General features: G+C 41.0%; 2 protein-coding genes across 6 annotated transcripts in view; one reads left to right on the top strand and one right to left on the bottom strand.

Annotated features, from left to right (window-relative positions):
• flrt3 (fibronectin leucine rich transmembrane 3) overlaps window positions 1-9,416 on the bottom strand; it is a 47,926-nt gene extending 38,510 nt beyond the window's left edge. The window contains exon 1 of the mRNA XM_019366410.2: window positions 9,182-9,416. The gene's annotated coding sequence lies outside the window, so the exon portion shown is untranslated. The remainder of the gene's footprint in view (window positions 1-9,181) is intronic.
• Window positions 1-14,810, top strand: part of macrod2 (mono-ADP ribosylhydrolase 2) — a 398,938-nt gene that overhangs the window by 107,652 nt on the left and 276,476 nt on the right. For all 5 annotated transcript variants that reach the window (XM_019366420.2, XM_019366419.1, XM_019366416.2 and 2 more), the window contains exon 4: window positions 10,365-10,394. In XM_019366420.2, coding sequence (XP_019221965.1) covers window positions 10,365-10,394 — 30 coding nt within the window. The remainder of the gene's footprint in view (window positions 1-10,364; window positions 10,395-14,810) is intronic.

Here is a 14,810-nt window from a genome sequence, read left to right as displayed (position 1 = left end):
AAGTAAGAGAAGTTAAAATACATTTAGCTTTAAAAAAGACTATGCACTCTTCCTTAATGCAATGTTCTGCACTTAAGCTATATGGACTCTAATACTGAGTGTATATACCCTGCCCAGGCTATCGAGGTCGAGACCCTTATTTCCAGACTTCTGTTTTCCACAAAGAGAATGCAGCGATATGTAAAAAGGAAGTCGATTCTGAAACCACACTTCAGTAGCCAAGGATCTCCAATTTAATGCTGTCCTGGCTTCTGCGTCTGGAGAAATCCCAGCCGTGTTTTTTTGGATATAGTAAGGGGAACTGTCTGGCTGTCTGGTGGGTTATGCACTGGGGTTAGTGGACTGTGAAGACCCAGAGGAGCCTGTGAGTCTTTACCATACCAGCAGGCCTGATCATCAGTAAAGAAGGGTCTGTATTAACATGAGGCTGATAAATCCAGAAATGTGCAGCTGCTGGCTCAAATCCTCCAGGAGCTCTCTAGTGACACTAGGTCCTGTGAAGTTTGCAGATAACCCGTTTAATCTAAACCGCAGTATAGGGGTCGACTCTTTTCAGACACCTGCACAGGGTGAATTGGAATATCATGCTGTCTCGTAACATTATGTCAAATGAACAAAGTTTAATGTTGAATACCTATCCTGACTGAATTTCTTTATAGATTTCTTTCCCCATTATGCATTCCCCTTCTGCTCTTGCAGTATATACTAGCGTTCCCTTATGAAAGGTCTGTGAGATTTGCGGTTTCCTTAGATGCCATTAAAAAGATTTAAGTCTTTGCCTCTCTGGATGGTTAAACATGTCAGTAAATGCACTTTAATTTTAGTATTTATGTTGGTATTTGTGGAAATTATTGCTATTGGTTTGTATCAACATTACATGAAAGCTGAATTTCAGAACACTTCGTGGAGATATAGATGAATGAATAAGCCATTAAATGTCGGTGTGGATCTGAATAGCTTAAAGTAAAATTGCCAGTTAGGTCATTGGGCTTTGCAGAGGATGCACACGCCAATTGCACTTGAAGTGTACCATTAAGCTTTAAGTTGTTCATTTGTTCATTGCAGGACTCTTGACAGTCCTTCCGCTTTTATATCATGTGGAAGTTTCACCTTTTTAATATTCAGCAAACTCCATCGCCCCAGTGCAAAAAATGGCTGGAATAAATGAACAAATGAATTCGTGAGTGTGCCACTTTTCGGAAACTGTTTGTGGTTTCTTACAAACCAAAGAGATTTTTTTGTCACTGTTGTGACTACCACTGCGCGTTTGAGATTAAAATTGTGGAAGCAGATTGAAACAACTCATCTAATGAACCCTACTCTCACGATGCCCCCCTGCATTGTGCCTTCAGAGCCCATGCAGCGAGTCTTTCTCATTCATGTTAATAGGCTGCTTCTTTAATGTTGAAAACGGTTATTAACTAACACGTCAATCGTCGGGAAGTTGTTGCGCGCGTCTAACTTTGGTGGCATTGACTTTTCCCTTGGTGTCAACTTCAGAAGAAATACAAATGCGCGCTTTGCACGGCCCACCTACATCTTCATTTTCTTGTAATTTCTTCAAGCTTCCTTTTTAGGACTGGGGGTTGAGCAGATGCAGGTGGATGTATATTTATGAGGGGGATGTGTATTTCAGGGAGAAGCGGTGTTGTGAAAGGTGACCTTGTTAGATAAAAGGAGGGCTCGGAAGCCAAATGATGAAAGAGAATGGGATCATCCTGGGCTCATTAATGTGGATTTGAAGGTCAGGTAATTATAACAATAGACGTGTGGGCTGGCTTTGGCATCTGGTATTGTTGCTTTGTTATGATGGTGACAAGCCTGCGGAGGAAAGGGATTAATCACTGTGACACAAGCCTGTTGTCACATTGATACATTCAGACATCATAACACTGGTGCTGAGAGAAGCTGTGAAAACAACATAATTTCGACTATCAGCACTATATGACATGTACAATTGAGACTATGAATAGGTTTAAGAAGCAACTAACGGGGCGCTCTCATATTGTAATTTGTATTTCAAAGTCAAATACAGCTTAAAGAAGGGTTCACATTAAGCTATCAGCGATTCTGAGTAGTTAAGCCTCGTTTCTTTTCATAAGCAAATTGTCTTTCAAATCTGGGGATACAAGTTAAAAAGTGCTTCACATGACATCCTCGGCGCACAGCTGAGGTAGGTACTAACATTTTAACCCCTATGGGGGAAGCAAAGAGTACCACATGCGTTTTTAAGCTAGAAGAACTTTAAATTATGTGAACCAAAACCATTGTTTTACTCTTCTCAGTGGTGTGTGCACACTCACAGCTGGAGACACCACTGATGAGTAGTTGTTTTGATGTTATTCCCTAATGTGCTCGGGGTTCACTTAGACAACGCTTGGGTAGTGGTGCCCTACAAGTGTAGCGTCTGCACAGATGAGTCAAAACAAAGAAGTTGTTCACCCTCTGACATAATTTACATCACTTGGATCTAAGTGTATATTTGCTGGTTAGTGGAGTGTGCACTGCAGTAAGTCATTTCCTTTTGGCCCGATTGGTCATATTGGCCTCCTGTGAACTTGAGTTGCCATAATAAAAAGCAGGAATGAGTTGATGAAACTCGCCCTTACCTATAGGTGAGGTACCTCTGATCTCAAGTCAGTCAAAAACACAAGCAACACCAGAAATGCTTAGCGTGTTTGCGTTTTAGCTTTCAGTGAATGTGTGTGTGTCATTTTTTGGTACTTGATATGGAGTTGAAAGTCATTTGAAAGTATCTCAGTCTCTGTTTTTAAAAGGCTTTGCTAATCCTTTTATATATAAAAATCTGGCTTTAGAGTTTTATGCTTTCATATTTGTGCTATGATTGCTGTATTTTGTGGAGTTTTTGAAGGTGTGCCCTTGAAAACTCAGTGTTCAGAATGGCCTCTTTGTTAGTCCTAATATTTGGGATGCTGAACATATTTGATTCTTAGGGGTTTCACAGTATACCTGCTTGTATTGAAAATAACTACAATATTTAAGAGTTACGTACTGTATATTGTTAATAACGCATATAATATCTTAACCAGTCATTTCTTCTTGTACAGCGTTTGGGGATTTATGGATACACTCTCTTTCCGCCTCCCTTGTCTCTTATTTCTTGTGTAAAAAGACGAAACGCACAGCTGTCAGAGAGAACAGTTCCTCTTTTTTACAATTTTCTATGCTAGACATCCTGCTATATTGTTAACAGTATTTTGCCACAGTAATCGTGTAGAGAAAATGTGATATCATGACAGCCCTAAATAACAGGGTAAGGCTTTATGTGAATAGAGTGGACCTGAAATGGAGTCAAATTCTCAGTCTGAATTATTGTTTTAAATCCACCCCTGATACTCATGTAGATAGCAAATGTGTTTTTATGAGATTGAATTTGCTATAACGAAATACTGAAACTCTAGGAGTGCTCCTTTATTTTAAATGTGGATATTCTCACAGCGTAGGCCACGATTTAGAAACCACACTCCTGTTTTCTGATTTTTTTCAACACTAAACAAAAAACTGACGATCCAAATCAATCACGTCAGTTAACAAGGCTGTGAATATTGAACTGCCAGACACTTCACACTATAGATGTTAAAGCCAAATGCAGCACTCAGTGCTGGGCCACTTTTCTTGTGCATCTGGCACAGTCACACAAATGCCAGATTCCTTTGAATTCATTGTGCATAGAGTTGTTGCGCTTTAATTGATGCACACACTCCATATCAATGTCCCTGTTGTCGTTCCTGGCGCTCCTTTCATCTTCATCGACGTGCCAGTGACTCGCAATTAAAATTTCAGTAAATAGTTTGACATATTGACGTCGAGATAACGATAGAGCTTTTTTAATTTTATCCACATTTCATGCACACCTTGTTACAACCATGACTTATTTGTTTGAGACAGTCTTTTTCCCCACATGAAGCCATTTTGTGTGTGAACGGACTTCTGGGATTGTGCCACCTCGGCTACGAGTTTGCCTGCCTCAGTGAGGCTCCTTGGGGACCTCTGTAAGATATAAAGAACAAAAGTGCCAACCAGTATTATCAGGCGAGGCAGCATGTGTGGTGCCGCATGCATTTTTAATGTGCCACAAATAAGAAATACCACTGTGTCCTCTCTCTCATTTCACAACTGGTGGCTCATTTAAATTTTATTTCTATTTGTGTGAATTTCAGCAGCTACTAAAAGCGAACAGCCTCCATCATTGACGCTTAGAGTAGTCTCGATTTAACACGGAGCTGCACAGACATGAGATGGGTTGCTCTAGATATCAAATTTGGAATGCTTCCATGTACACGCACGTATGCATTTGATGCGCGCGCGTGCTATCACACAGTATCCGTGCTTGTTAGGAAGGCCGGTGGAGTGGAAAAGTCGGCTGTGTATGGAGCAAACATTATTCCACTCTAAAAGAAAGTCCTTCACTCCGCTGACTCTTTGAAGATCGACTTTCAGAGCTGACATGTTAAACATCAGAACACCAAAAAGAGGAACAGCTAATGACCGTCTAAGTGTCAGTCAAGCCTTCAAATGATTAGCTTTTATTTCCTGCAACTTTTTCCATTTTTTTTCATTATTCAAGGACTTCTTTTTTTTGCACTTCATTGTGCACAAGATGCTTATCATGTGCCTGTCAGACTAGCTGTGAGTAAGATTTCTAATTAAAGCCGAATAATAGATAATATGGCTCCTGGTAACAAAGAGCAGCTCTGTTGACCTAGTTAGTGCTTTTATTTGGGACAGTTTTTCTGTGTAACGTCACATTTGATAAAATCAGAACTCCTTCCTTGTGGACAGGTAAGGCACGCTTCAGAAGCAGCAGTGAGTGATGTGGGACAAAGCAAAGAGCGTGCTTATGACAGTTCATTTGTTCTCGGATGTATTTACTAAAAAAAACAACGACAAAAAATCTAAGAAAATGCTGGTAAGATTTGTAGACCCAGATAGGCCCAGCAGCGTTTTATTGCTGTGGTGGCTCTGGTTGCTGTGAAAAATTGCACAAGGATTTCTTTTGACTCAGCAACAGAGCAGGCAACCTGATCCATAAAGATTTTTTATTAGTTTCTGTAGCCCACCTTTTATCCCAAAGTCACAACGGAGCACACTATTAACGTCTGAGCTTGCTGAGAAGCGTGTGCGAGGCTGCTAAGGATAAGGTGAATGTGCATTTGATGGAACATATTTAAAAGGTTCAGTTAAGGTGGCAGAGAGCAGAAGGTAGACAGTGGATCTGTTTACCGCCTTGAGGTTTTGTGGTTACGGTCTAGCACTTCCTATTTAACTGCATGATCTAGGGCTCTGCTGACGACACCAAACATGCAACCCAGATCCATGCCTCGGTGCCCTCTGCACACAAACACACACATAGACACACACAGGACTCATACACTGAAGTGCACAAAAGCCATTTTTATGAATGCTCCGCAAATATCTTGACACACTGAGATGAGACAGTGGTTTCAATAGACTTTTTTTCATTGTGTGTGTGTGTGTGCTGGCTTCTTGATACTATGCTTGTCACACTCTTCGGTGGAGATTCTGTTATCAATATTTTCTTGTCCTAAAAATACACAGCAGTGGCACCACTTTGTTTTCATTGGGTGAGGGGTATATGAGGTTGCAGTTGGGGTTAAGGGTTCAAAGGGCAGAAAGGAAGTAGGTGTTCCCACAGTGACAGTCCAGACACGTGTTTGATGAGCCAGCCTAACAGCATGGACCGGCACTTCCAAATGACCTACCATCTGCAGGCAATCTGGGGAGCCTTTCCACAGAGATTTATCTCCCATGTTATGGCTACTCCTGGAATGACACACTAGCGCTCCTGACAAACTCCTAGTTATAAGAGCTACTGCTTCTGCTTTTTTTCTTTCTTGTCACTGCCAACAGTCGAGGCTTACCTTCACTACAACCAGGCTGAAAACTCAAGCTTGCACCTATATTTTGCCTGCTGTGATGGGATCCTTTCCCCTGTTTAAAAGGTGAAGAAATATTCTGTTCTGCCCGCTAAAGAGAGGATCGCAAAGAAGGAAATGCATAAACACACTTTGAAGAGACAACTCAAAATGTAGGCAAAAGGTAGAAAAGAAACAAAACAGATAATACGAATTGATGTATGTTGGTCCAAAAGATCGCCAGACTGAGCCGAGAGCAGGGAAAACTGCAAGGAGGTCTAGTTTATAATTAATACGCACACTGTAAAATATGCATTATGGGATGGATGTGGCCAAATATGGATTTCTGTTTTGATTTTCACTCAGAATAATTGACGCACTTCTCAGGCAAGTCGTACTGAATAAAGCACCAGCTCATAGCCTTTGTTGCTAGGAGCGTTGGCTTCTCTGCCAGCTGCTTCTTATTTGTCTTATGTCGAAGACCTGTTATTAAACCAAGTCCCCGTTCATTTTCACTTTTACATGTTTCTGTTGATATGCATGTGGGCTGAGCTCGTTGAATCTGCGTGTTACAGATACAGTATTTTGTATATAGAAAGACATTCTAATTATTCAATGAGAGGAAACAGGAAAGGGTGGTGGGGGTGGGTGGATCGGGGGGCTCATAAAAGCACATAGCAACATTTTTACCTTTCCCCACAAGCACACATTCATCGGACTGACTGCAAAGATGAGAACGCGCCTCATCTCCCAGTGGGCTATTCCCATAAACACATTAGAAAAGTATCTCGCATCTCAACCCCTGGCCTACCCTGTTCACTACTACCACTGCTCTGCCTCACACACACATACACATGCAGGAGAGTTGTGTCAGACTGATTAGCAACCACATCTCCAATCTCTGATTAGGTGTGGAGTAAATGAAGCGCCCCCCTCAGGCATGCATTTCCATAATGTCAGGTAATTAAACCCCAGTGTTTTAATAGCTCAGGAATAGGAAGACTCCCCAGGAGACTAGACAATGATGATAGACTTTGCTGAAAACTAGCATAGTATTAGCTTGCTTTAAGCTGGCACTGAAACTACCACTTACATTGTGCTTTTATACATCAATGACTTCAAACTTTGAAAATTTATATCATGCAGAAAGATATACACTGATGAAAATTCCTTTAGTTTAGTGTTTTTTGGCTTCTGAGCTTCTTCTGTGATCTTCAAACATGAACAAAAAAATGTCCCAACCTGGTTATGAAAGGCTGTTCTAGAAACGACGCACATTCGAGTTGCGTGCTTTCCGTTGATGGCTGTCAGATTCCCGAGCCAAACAAAGGCTGGGAGAGCACGAGTGTCTTTTTCATCACAGAAAAACCTGGAGAGGTGCTATTGTAAACATGACAGTGCATTGTCAGTACATCCCTGTTTGAGTTGCTGTTTTTTTTTGTTTGTGTACATTGGTGCTCATATTGTATGTGCACACACATACACACAACAAAGGGCCTTTGATGAAACACATTCTGCAGTGGGAGAGGTTTTTTTTTTTTTAACAACATGAGTTATGCCCACTCATGTTGGGTGCCCAAGTGAGAACAATACAGTAATGCTTCCGCAGAAACATGCAGAAACTGAGTGAACTCCAGAAATCACTTATACATGTAATCAGACCAACAACAAAAAAAAAAAATCATAAAAGCCACAGGACTTTGCTGTGATTGGATTACTCTCCCTGATAGCACACGTTCATTATCTATTACTTCAGCACAGAACGTTTCTGAGAAATAATAAGCTTTTAATAGGGAAGCATTGACTGCTAATGATACCCGATGCATAGCTGGATCTGAGGATCATTAAAGGCATGGCACGGTGTATGGTTCCTCCAATATCCGTTGTATGAACTCTGCTTCAAACACGTAGTCTACCTTCTTCCAGAAACTTGCAAATTAACAGATGTACTTTAAATCCCCTCTAATCTTCCTTCTCGCGTGTATAAGGAATGTCTGTTACGGGGCAAGAATGAAAACAGGTTCATCACTCTCTCAGCTGGTATATCACAGTGACATTTAACTACCAGTAAACTACAGTAAATGGAGGGGACTCGGCCATTCGTGAACAGCACGGGTCATCCTATGAGTGGTGATGAACTAAATGGTCTGAAAGCTAACAACAGACATCAGTGAGCTACGCTTTACCTCAGGGGTCTTCTACGTATCTACAGTATGTCAGAAGCCTCGTGCTAAAGCCTTCCTCTCAGCTAATGTGCTGGAACAAATTGCTTTAGAAATGCAGCAAACCTGATACAGGGAGTGTTGACAGCAAGCTACTGTACACTTTTATGGTACATAACACATTTTCTTTTTTGGCTAGTGCATAGGCTCGTTGAGAGAACATGTTAAGGCCATTCATTTTATGCTGTATTGTGACGATCATGTCAGTAATTTGGTGTTTAAACTTGCTGTGGATATGTGATGGTAGTGTCCTGTATTTATGTGACCAAGAACGGCATAACAATAAAATTGCTGCTGCCAATATTCTCATCCAGCCAGAATTCACACCAGCAGGCCGCTCTTTGTCAGTTTTTCTTTTCTAGTCTACATAACGTCAGGGAGAGAAGGTGAGAGGACAGCCCCACTCATCTGCTGACGGACTGAAGTGCACAGTAAAAAAACAAGGGGATTATTTTTTAATTATTTCAAATTTGTTAATCATGAAAAGCTACAAAGTCCAGAAATAAAAATGTAAAGTTGGAAATGAACATATTAGGTTTTCTTTTAGCAATGCATTTGTGGAAAAACTTAAGCTAAAGCTTAGAGATCCACCAGCTGCAGTTTTATTGGCTGATTCTCATTCAGATTTAGGAGCTATAACTGACAGAAGCAAACAAAAATCACTTTTCCATCAATACAGTTTTTTTCTTGGTCCTTCACCCTGTCAGCAGTCAGCCTGTTTAATACCCACGCAGGATAAATACTGTCTAAAAAATACATGTGTATCATTATCGATCCTACTACATAGTAGTGAATTTAACCAGTGTGGAATTAAATGAAGTCTATGTTATTGTCATATTAAACTGCTATAAATTACAGGATCTTTTTTAAATACATTTATGTTATTTAATTTCTTTTTTTAAATGTAAACAACTGAAAATAGGTCTCTGCAATTGCAAGTAGATAAAAATAATTACATGTAAATGAGTTGCTGTACACACATCTCAACCCGACATATTTAACCATGTCAAACTAAAGTAGATACAACAGATTTGTGTAACAAAACACATGTCAGTTACTTACATACATGCTCCATAATTTCCCTTGCAACTGCTTTAATCCTTTGCTCATACCGAGGCTGCTGGCTCGTGGCCGGCTCTGACCTGATGATTGGTTATCTTCGACTTTAACCACTTTCCATTCGTCAGCTTCTTTAAAATGTCCGTGTTCAACTACCTTAGTGTGTTTGATTAGGGTTGTTGTTATGTTGTTGGTTCCCCTGTGGTTTACTTTGGGGAACTTCAATTGCAGTGAAAGGCTTCCACACTGATGACATGTTAGCACATAGCTGTGAGTGTACGTGACTATTTGCCTGTGCTGCTGCATGCTTTTTTCACATGCATGAAAGGGATGGACTCATATTTCGACATATGGCAGGTCGGTCACTGGTCAGGTCAAAGAATGCTGGAAATGAGCTGAACCTGGTTATTGTCCGGTTGATTGTTGCATCACTATTAAAACTGATACTTTGTCCTAGTGATAGAAATTTATGTTTGTTTATTATTTTTGCAATAGTGTGAAACTCTATGCCAAGGTTATATTTCATATACTGCACTGTTACCTACAGCATACTGTTAGTGTAGATTATAGTGGAGAGACAGTAGAAACAGTTTATTGCTTGCAAATATATCTTCCAGTAGTGCCATAATTTCTTACCGCGTCTCCATCAATTTGTGTGACATGTTCCCCAGAGAGATGAACAGACCCTGCAAAGCCATGACAATATCTGGATTTCACTGTTGCACAGTAGTGTACAACTGTCTCAGACTGCACACTACTCTTAATTGCTTTTAATGAATCGCATGTCTTATTGAGCACAACCGCTGTGATTTTGCCAAAGAAAATCCGCCAAGGAGTGTATATTGAGTAGCTGCTGACTGAATCACACATTTGTTGCCAAGTTGCTAATTTGATATTTAAAGAAAAAAAAAAACTGCCTCACACATTGATCATTTTTGTCAACTGGAGATTTGATAAACAAACTGTTGGATGACATTCATGTTATATTTGCTAGACAGAGCTATTGAAATGTGTGATTATAGGTTTTTCCTTTCAAAGCGATACAAAAATCTGTAAAATAACTGTTATTATTCGAGCCAGTTTCAGGCTCGTCATGCTGTGATCTCCTATACTGTTGAATTATCCATATTTATGCATGTTTTTTACATTTTTTTACTAAATGTAGTTTTTTCCCCTCTCTTTTCAGCAAACTCCAGTCTTCTGGGAGGAGGCGGAGGTGAGTGAACGCTTTTGTTTTTCACTATCGCGTCCCATTGATTCCTCCTATGGTAAAGCAATTAAAGTTGCACTTATCAGATCAGGCATTCAGCACATCTGTTTCATTGAATTCATGGCAGATTTTAGTGTCTACTTCAAGTGTCTGTGTTAAATGCGGCTGAATGTAAGGCCAAAATATTAGAGCGTGGTACAGAGCAACCTTGCGCTGTGCCACACTGAGAGATGGTCATTACTTTAGCAGCCCGCCGAAGTACATTATCATCAAGGCAACGCTGGAAATCTGAGGCAGCCGATTGTAGTGTGGGAATAATGGTTAGGGAGCTCCAGTAGAATGCTACCGCCCAATCACACGGCTCTTCCTTTGTAAAATTTGACTTATGCAGTGACATGATTGAAATAATCATTCTTTACTGCAGTGAGATGAGGTTTTGGGTAAAATGCACCCAGTTACACTGTTAATTTTTAGTCCCCAGGGAAATTTTTCATATGTAGGGATGGTATGACAATGAAATAAGGTCACTGCTTCAGCCTTATATGTTTATCCAGCTACATTAACAGCCTTCAGTTGTATAGTCGGATCCCGACTATGACAGTCTGCCTTAGCACATCTATCTGTCTGATATAACTAATCAAAATACGTATTATAGATAAAATCTTCCCTATGTTGTGTTTTATGAAGGTCTCTATCACAGCAAACATTTTATTTCTTATGACACATTTTAATGCAACCATCAAACAGCATCTTCACTGTATCGTATTTTGCCATTTTTCCCAATGTGTATGTGTTTATAGCCTGTATCATTTTATTCCTATTGCTGTGTTTTCTTTAGTGAGAAAAATGCAGTATTGTGGATGATTGGTTCACTTTTTATGCTGCATCTGCTTTCTTTCTGGTCAAAACTATATAGTTCCTTTTTAAAGAGGTTTTATAATTTGTGTACCAAAAAGAAAGGCACATGCTGCACCTTCTGATTACGGTGCTTCTGCATTTATTCAGTCATTAGGGTTTACCACCTGGCAAAGATGACTCATCAGAAGCAAAGGACGGGCAAAAAGGAAGATCAAAGCCACTCGACGGTTATATGCTCTGTGCACATGGTGTCCATTAGAGCGTACATTGAGCTGTTGAAACCTTATTCGCGTTTAATCATGCAGCTTGGAGTGGCCCTTATCTCGTCTGATACATTTTTAAGACTGCAAACTTGCCGTGTAGAATCTCAATCCATCAGCAGCATGAAGAGGCCCTCAGCGCACAGCCATCTTAGGAATTTCTGTGATTGAGATCAGAGGGTCACAAACATGGTTCTCCATAACCAAGCCAGACCCTGTAAAGCAGGTATACTGTCCGCCTGAATGGTGTCTGTCTCCGCTGCGGTCGACTCGCGTCATCGATTTGCCGCGTACAAAGAAACACAAGAAGCAATTCTCTTTGCTATTACATTTTCATTATTGTTATTTTGTGCCAGATCACCTTTTTACAGTTCTTTAAATCTTGGCCTCGGTGATTGATCCAGTTTCTATTTCAACTAATAATAGCTCTGAGGATATTACAGATTGCTCTGTTTCATAACAGCAGCAGCGAAAAACGGAGGCGAACTGGAGGCTGTCAACATGAGAACGTGAGATCTTATGTGTCAGTTAATGTTGTACTTTGCAAGAAAACATTTTAGCTGATTGTAACCTGCAGCTGCGCTTATTAACTCCAGAGGAATTTCTAATTGTAGCAAGTGCCATTTTTTTGAGAGCAAAGCCTCTTTTCATTCCTAATTGACTTCCAGCGATGCTATTCCTAAGTTACTGGCACAGGATACGAGGTCGGTTAACTAAAAAATGCAGAGAGTCACTTTTAATGTGCTAATAATGACCATAAGTTGAACAACATGCATGTCATACGTCCTTTATGTGTATTTTTAAGAAGAGTAAAGGAAGAAGAAGCCAGTTTCCACTGCTGCCTTATTCACAAGGGTCGCCACAGCGGGTAGTCTTTCTGTTATTCTTTTTTTTTGGCCATGGTAAACAATGATGACTATAACCAGAGACAGATTACTATTATCTACCAGGGAGCTGAAATTGTTATTTTCCCCCTAAAACAAAGCACTACACCGTTTGTCTTTTATCTGCACGAGGCCAAGAGGGGTTTTATCTTCCAGTGTCTTTATCACTCGAAGGTGTCTGCTAAACCTGCAAAACTGTTCTCTCTGTTGTCACCCTGCCCTCCCTCTCTACCTCTATCTGCGGTTTGGCATGTGAAGACCTCCTGCCTGGTGGCGGCGAGGATCGATGTGGAGAGGAGATGTGCTCTCATATAGGGTCCTCCTTATCTCCCAGCTGTCTTCTCGGGGCTCTGCAGAGGGGTAGCTTCACAACAGGATGATCCATCATGCTGGCCTCACACACCTGAGCCATGTGTAACTCTTAACAGTTCTGGAAGTAGGACTCTGAACAGCTCAGGAAAACTGGACATTGGCTTTACTTTATTTAAGTTAGTTTACCACCTAGGTGTACTTTGAGCACCCCTGGCTTTGCATGGTCTCTGTTATTCCCCCATATTTTCACAGAAAAAGGTTTTACTTCTCTAGAATGCATCACTTATTCAAGTGTGGCATGTGGTCACAGCAAAACAGAAACAGAGTTTTGCTGGTGATTGTTTTGTCGCAGTCAGAGTAGTGTGAAAAGATGGAAATAAATGACAACAAAGCTCTTTCTGAGCCTTTTTCAGTGCACAGGAACACTGCATTATATTTCTGGCAATAGTTATACAGAGAAACGATTCATAAGAAAAGATTCTTATGCCCTGATGCTCTATTAAATCCTTAGAAATCACTGATGGGAATTTTCTCTGGGTTATGCATCTTCAGTATTATGTACGCAATGGGGTTAACCAAAATAGCACTGTTATCTGCTTTAGACATGTTGGTCTCACTGGGATTTCAAACATACATAGAGGGAAATAACAATGATCTCTGATAATAGCACGCCAAATGAGGCCTCTGTGAATAGAGGGTAATTATGAATGGTACCAGGTTGCTCTTGTGATGTGTGTCACAGCATGGCTGGATGCTGGCACAGTCCCAAAAGAATAGACCTAATGTAAACATCACATTGCCTATTCTGCCTTCCCCGTCCCTTTGTCTTTTTTTTATCCACACATACACAAACACAAGCATTCAAGTGCAAACAGGGCTATGCAATGATACCATGAAGCCCTGTGTAGCCGGAGAGGGGGAGCTTCACTTGCCTTTGATGTCTCCATCCAGGAGGGGAATTTGCTCATTAGCATTCTAACCAGAACCATTGCCCTTTTAGCACTAGGCTTTAACTAGACCACCCAAACAAATCGTTCTTCTCAGGTTGGACCTCCTTTCTGTGCTCCAGTCAAGCAGTGGGTCACTGACATGGCTTGTTGTGTGTGTCTTGGCTTGGGCTAATTCAGCCACGGCTGTGGTCACTCTCTCAACCCGTCCAGAATGACACAAACGCCTAGATTCTTTAAAACAGGGCTAATAGCATTTAAAAAGTCTGCATTTTAGGTGAGCCCTAAAACAAATATATATCAATGTCGACGTGTTTATCGATGTTGCCTGCGTTACTTGTTACGTAAGAGCCGCAGGCCTTTTAGCACTCTTCCTATCCTAAACGCTGGCATGAGTCATGGAAGGTATTAACACATTATAATAGATGAGAATAATTATGCTTGCTGTCGTGGTGCTTACGTCCTTTGTCCTCTTCTGCAACTAAAGATGTCATGGGATGTAGGCTCCCGAAGATATGACAAGGCAATCGCTTCTGCCTCTCCTCAGATGTGAAATGATGTGAAAACGCCTGCATGACGACCGCGCTTTACAAACACAGTTAACAGATGGAAAACAAAATGTTCCGAGCTCTGGCCTTTAAGTGAAATGTGAGAAAAGATTGCTCATGGTAAAATTATCCGATCAGAAGTGCAGAGCATCATCATCAATACGGATGCACCAGCACTGTGCTGTAAATGCAAGGCTGGCCATTATCGCAACACAACGGTTAAAAAAGACAAAACACGTGTTCGGTTTTAAGACATGTTTGAATAATCCTTTGCTGAGATTCCTAAGTGCTGCGCTGTGCTTATCTTTATCTCCATTCGTTATGCAAAGAGCTCTGTTTTCTTTTCCTGTCACCTCCAGGTGAACCATTATCCTCTGTCTGGCTCTTACCCGGGGCTTGTTTATTGAGTCGATTGGAGGGGACCATGCAGGGCGCTGTGCGGTTGCAGGGGGAGGGGTATAGGTCGAGATATAGGGTGGTGTTGGGTGACGGTTTGGGCGAGATGACTTTCTGTCCCTTACACAGCTCCCTGGAAGCCCCCAGACTAATCGCTCAAAGATGACGTATTATTCTCATAACTCAAAGATTACACACTATGCTTGACTGATGGTCC

Source organism: Oreochromis niloticus, linkage group LG13, assembly GCF_001858045.2.
Source record: "Oreochromis niloticus isolate F11D_XX linkage group LG13, O_niloticus_UMD_NMBU, whole genome shotgun sequence".
Classification (NCBI taxonomy): Eukaryota; Metazoa; Chordata; class Actinopteri; order Cichliformes; family Cichlidae; genus Oreochromis; species Oreochromis niloticus.
Note: the sequence above shows the minus strand (reverse complement) of the source record. Positions and strands in the feature narration are given on the sequence as shown.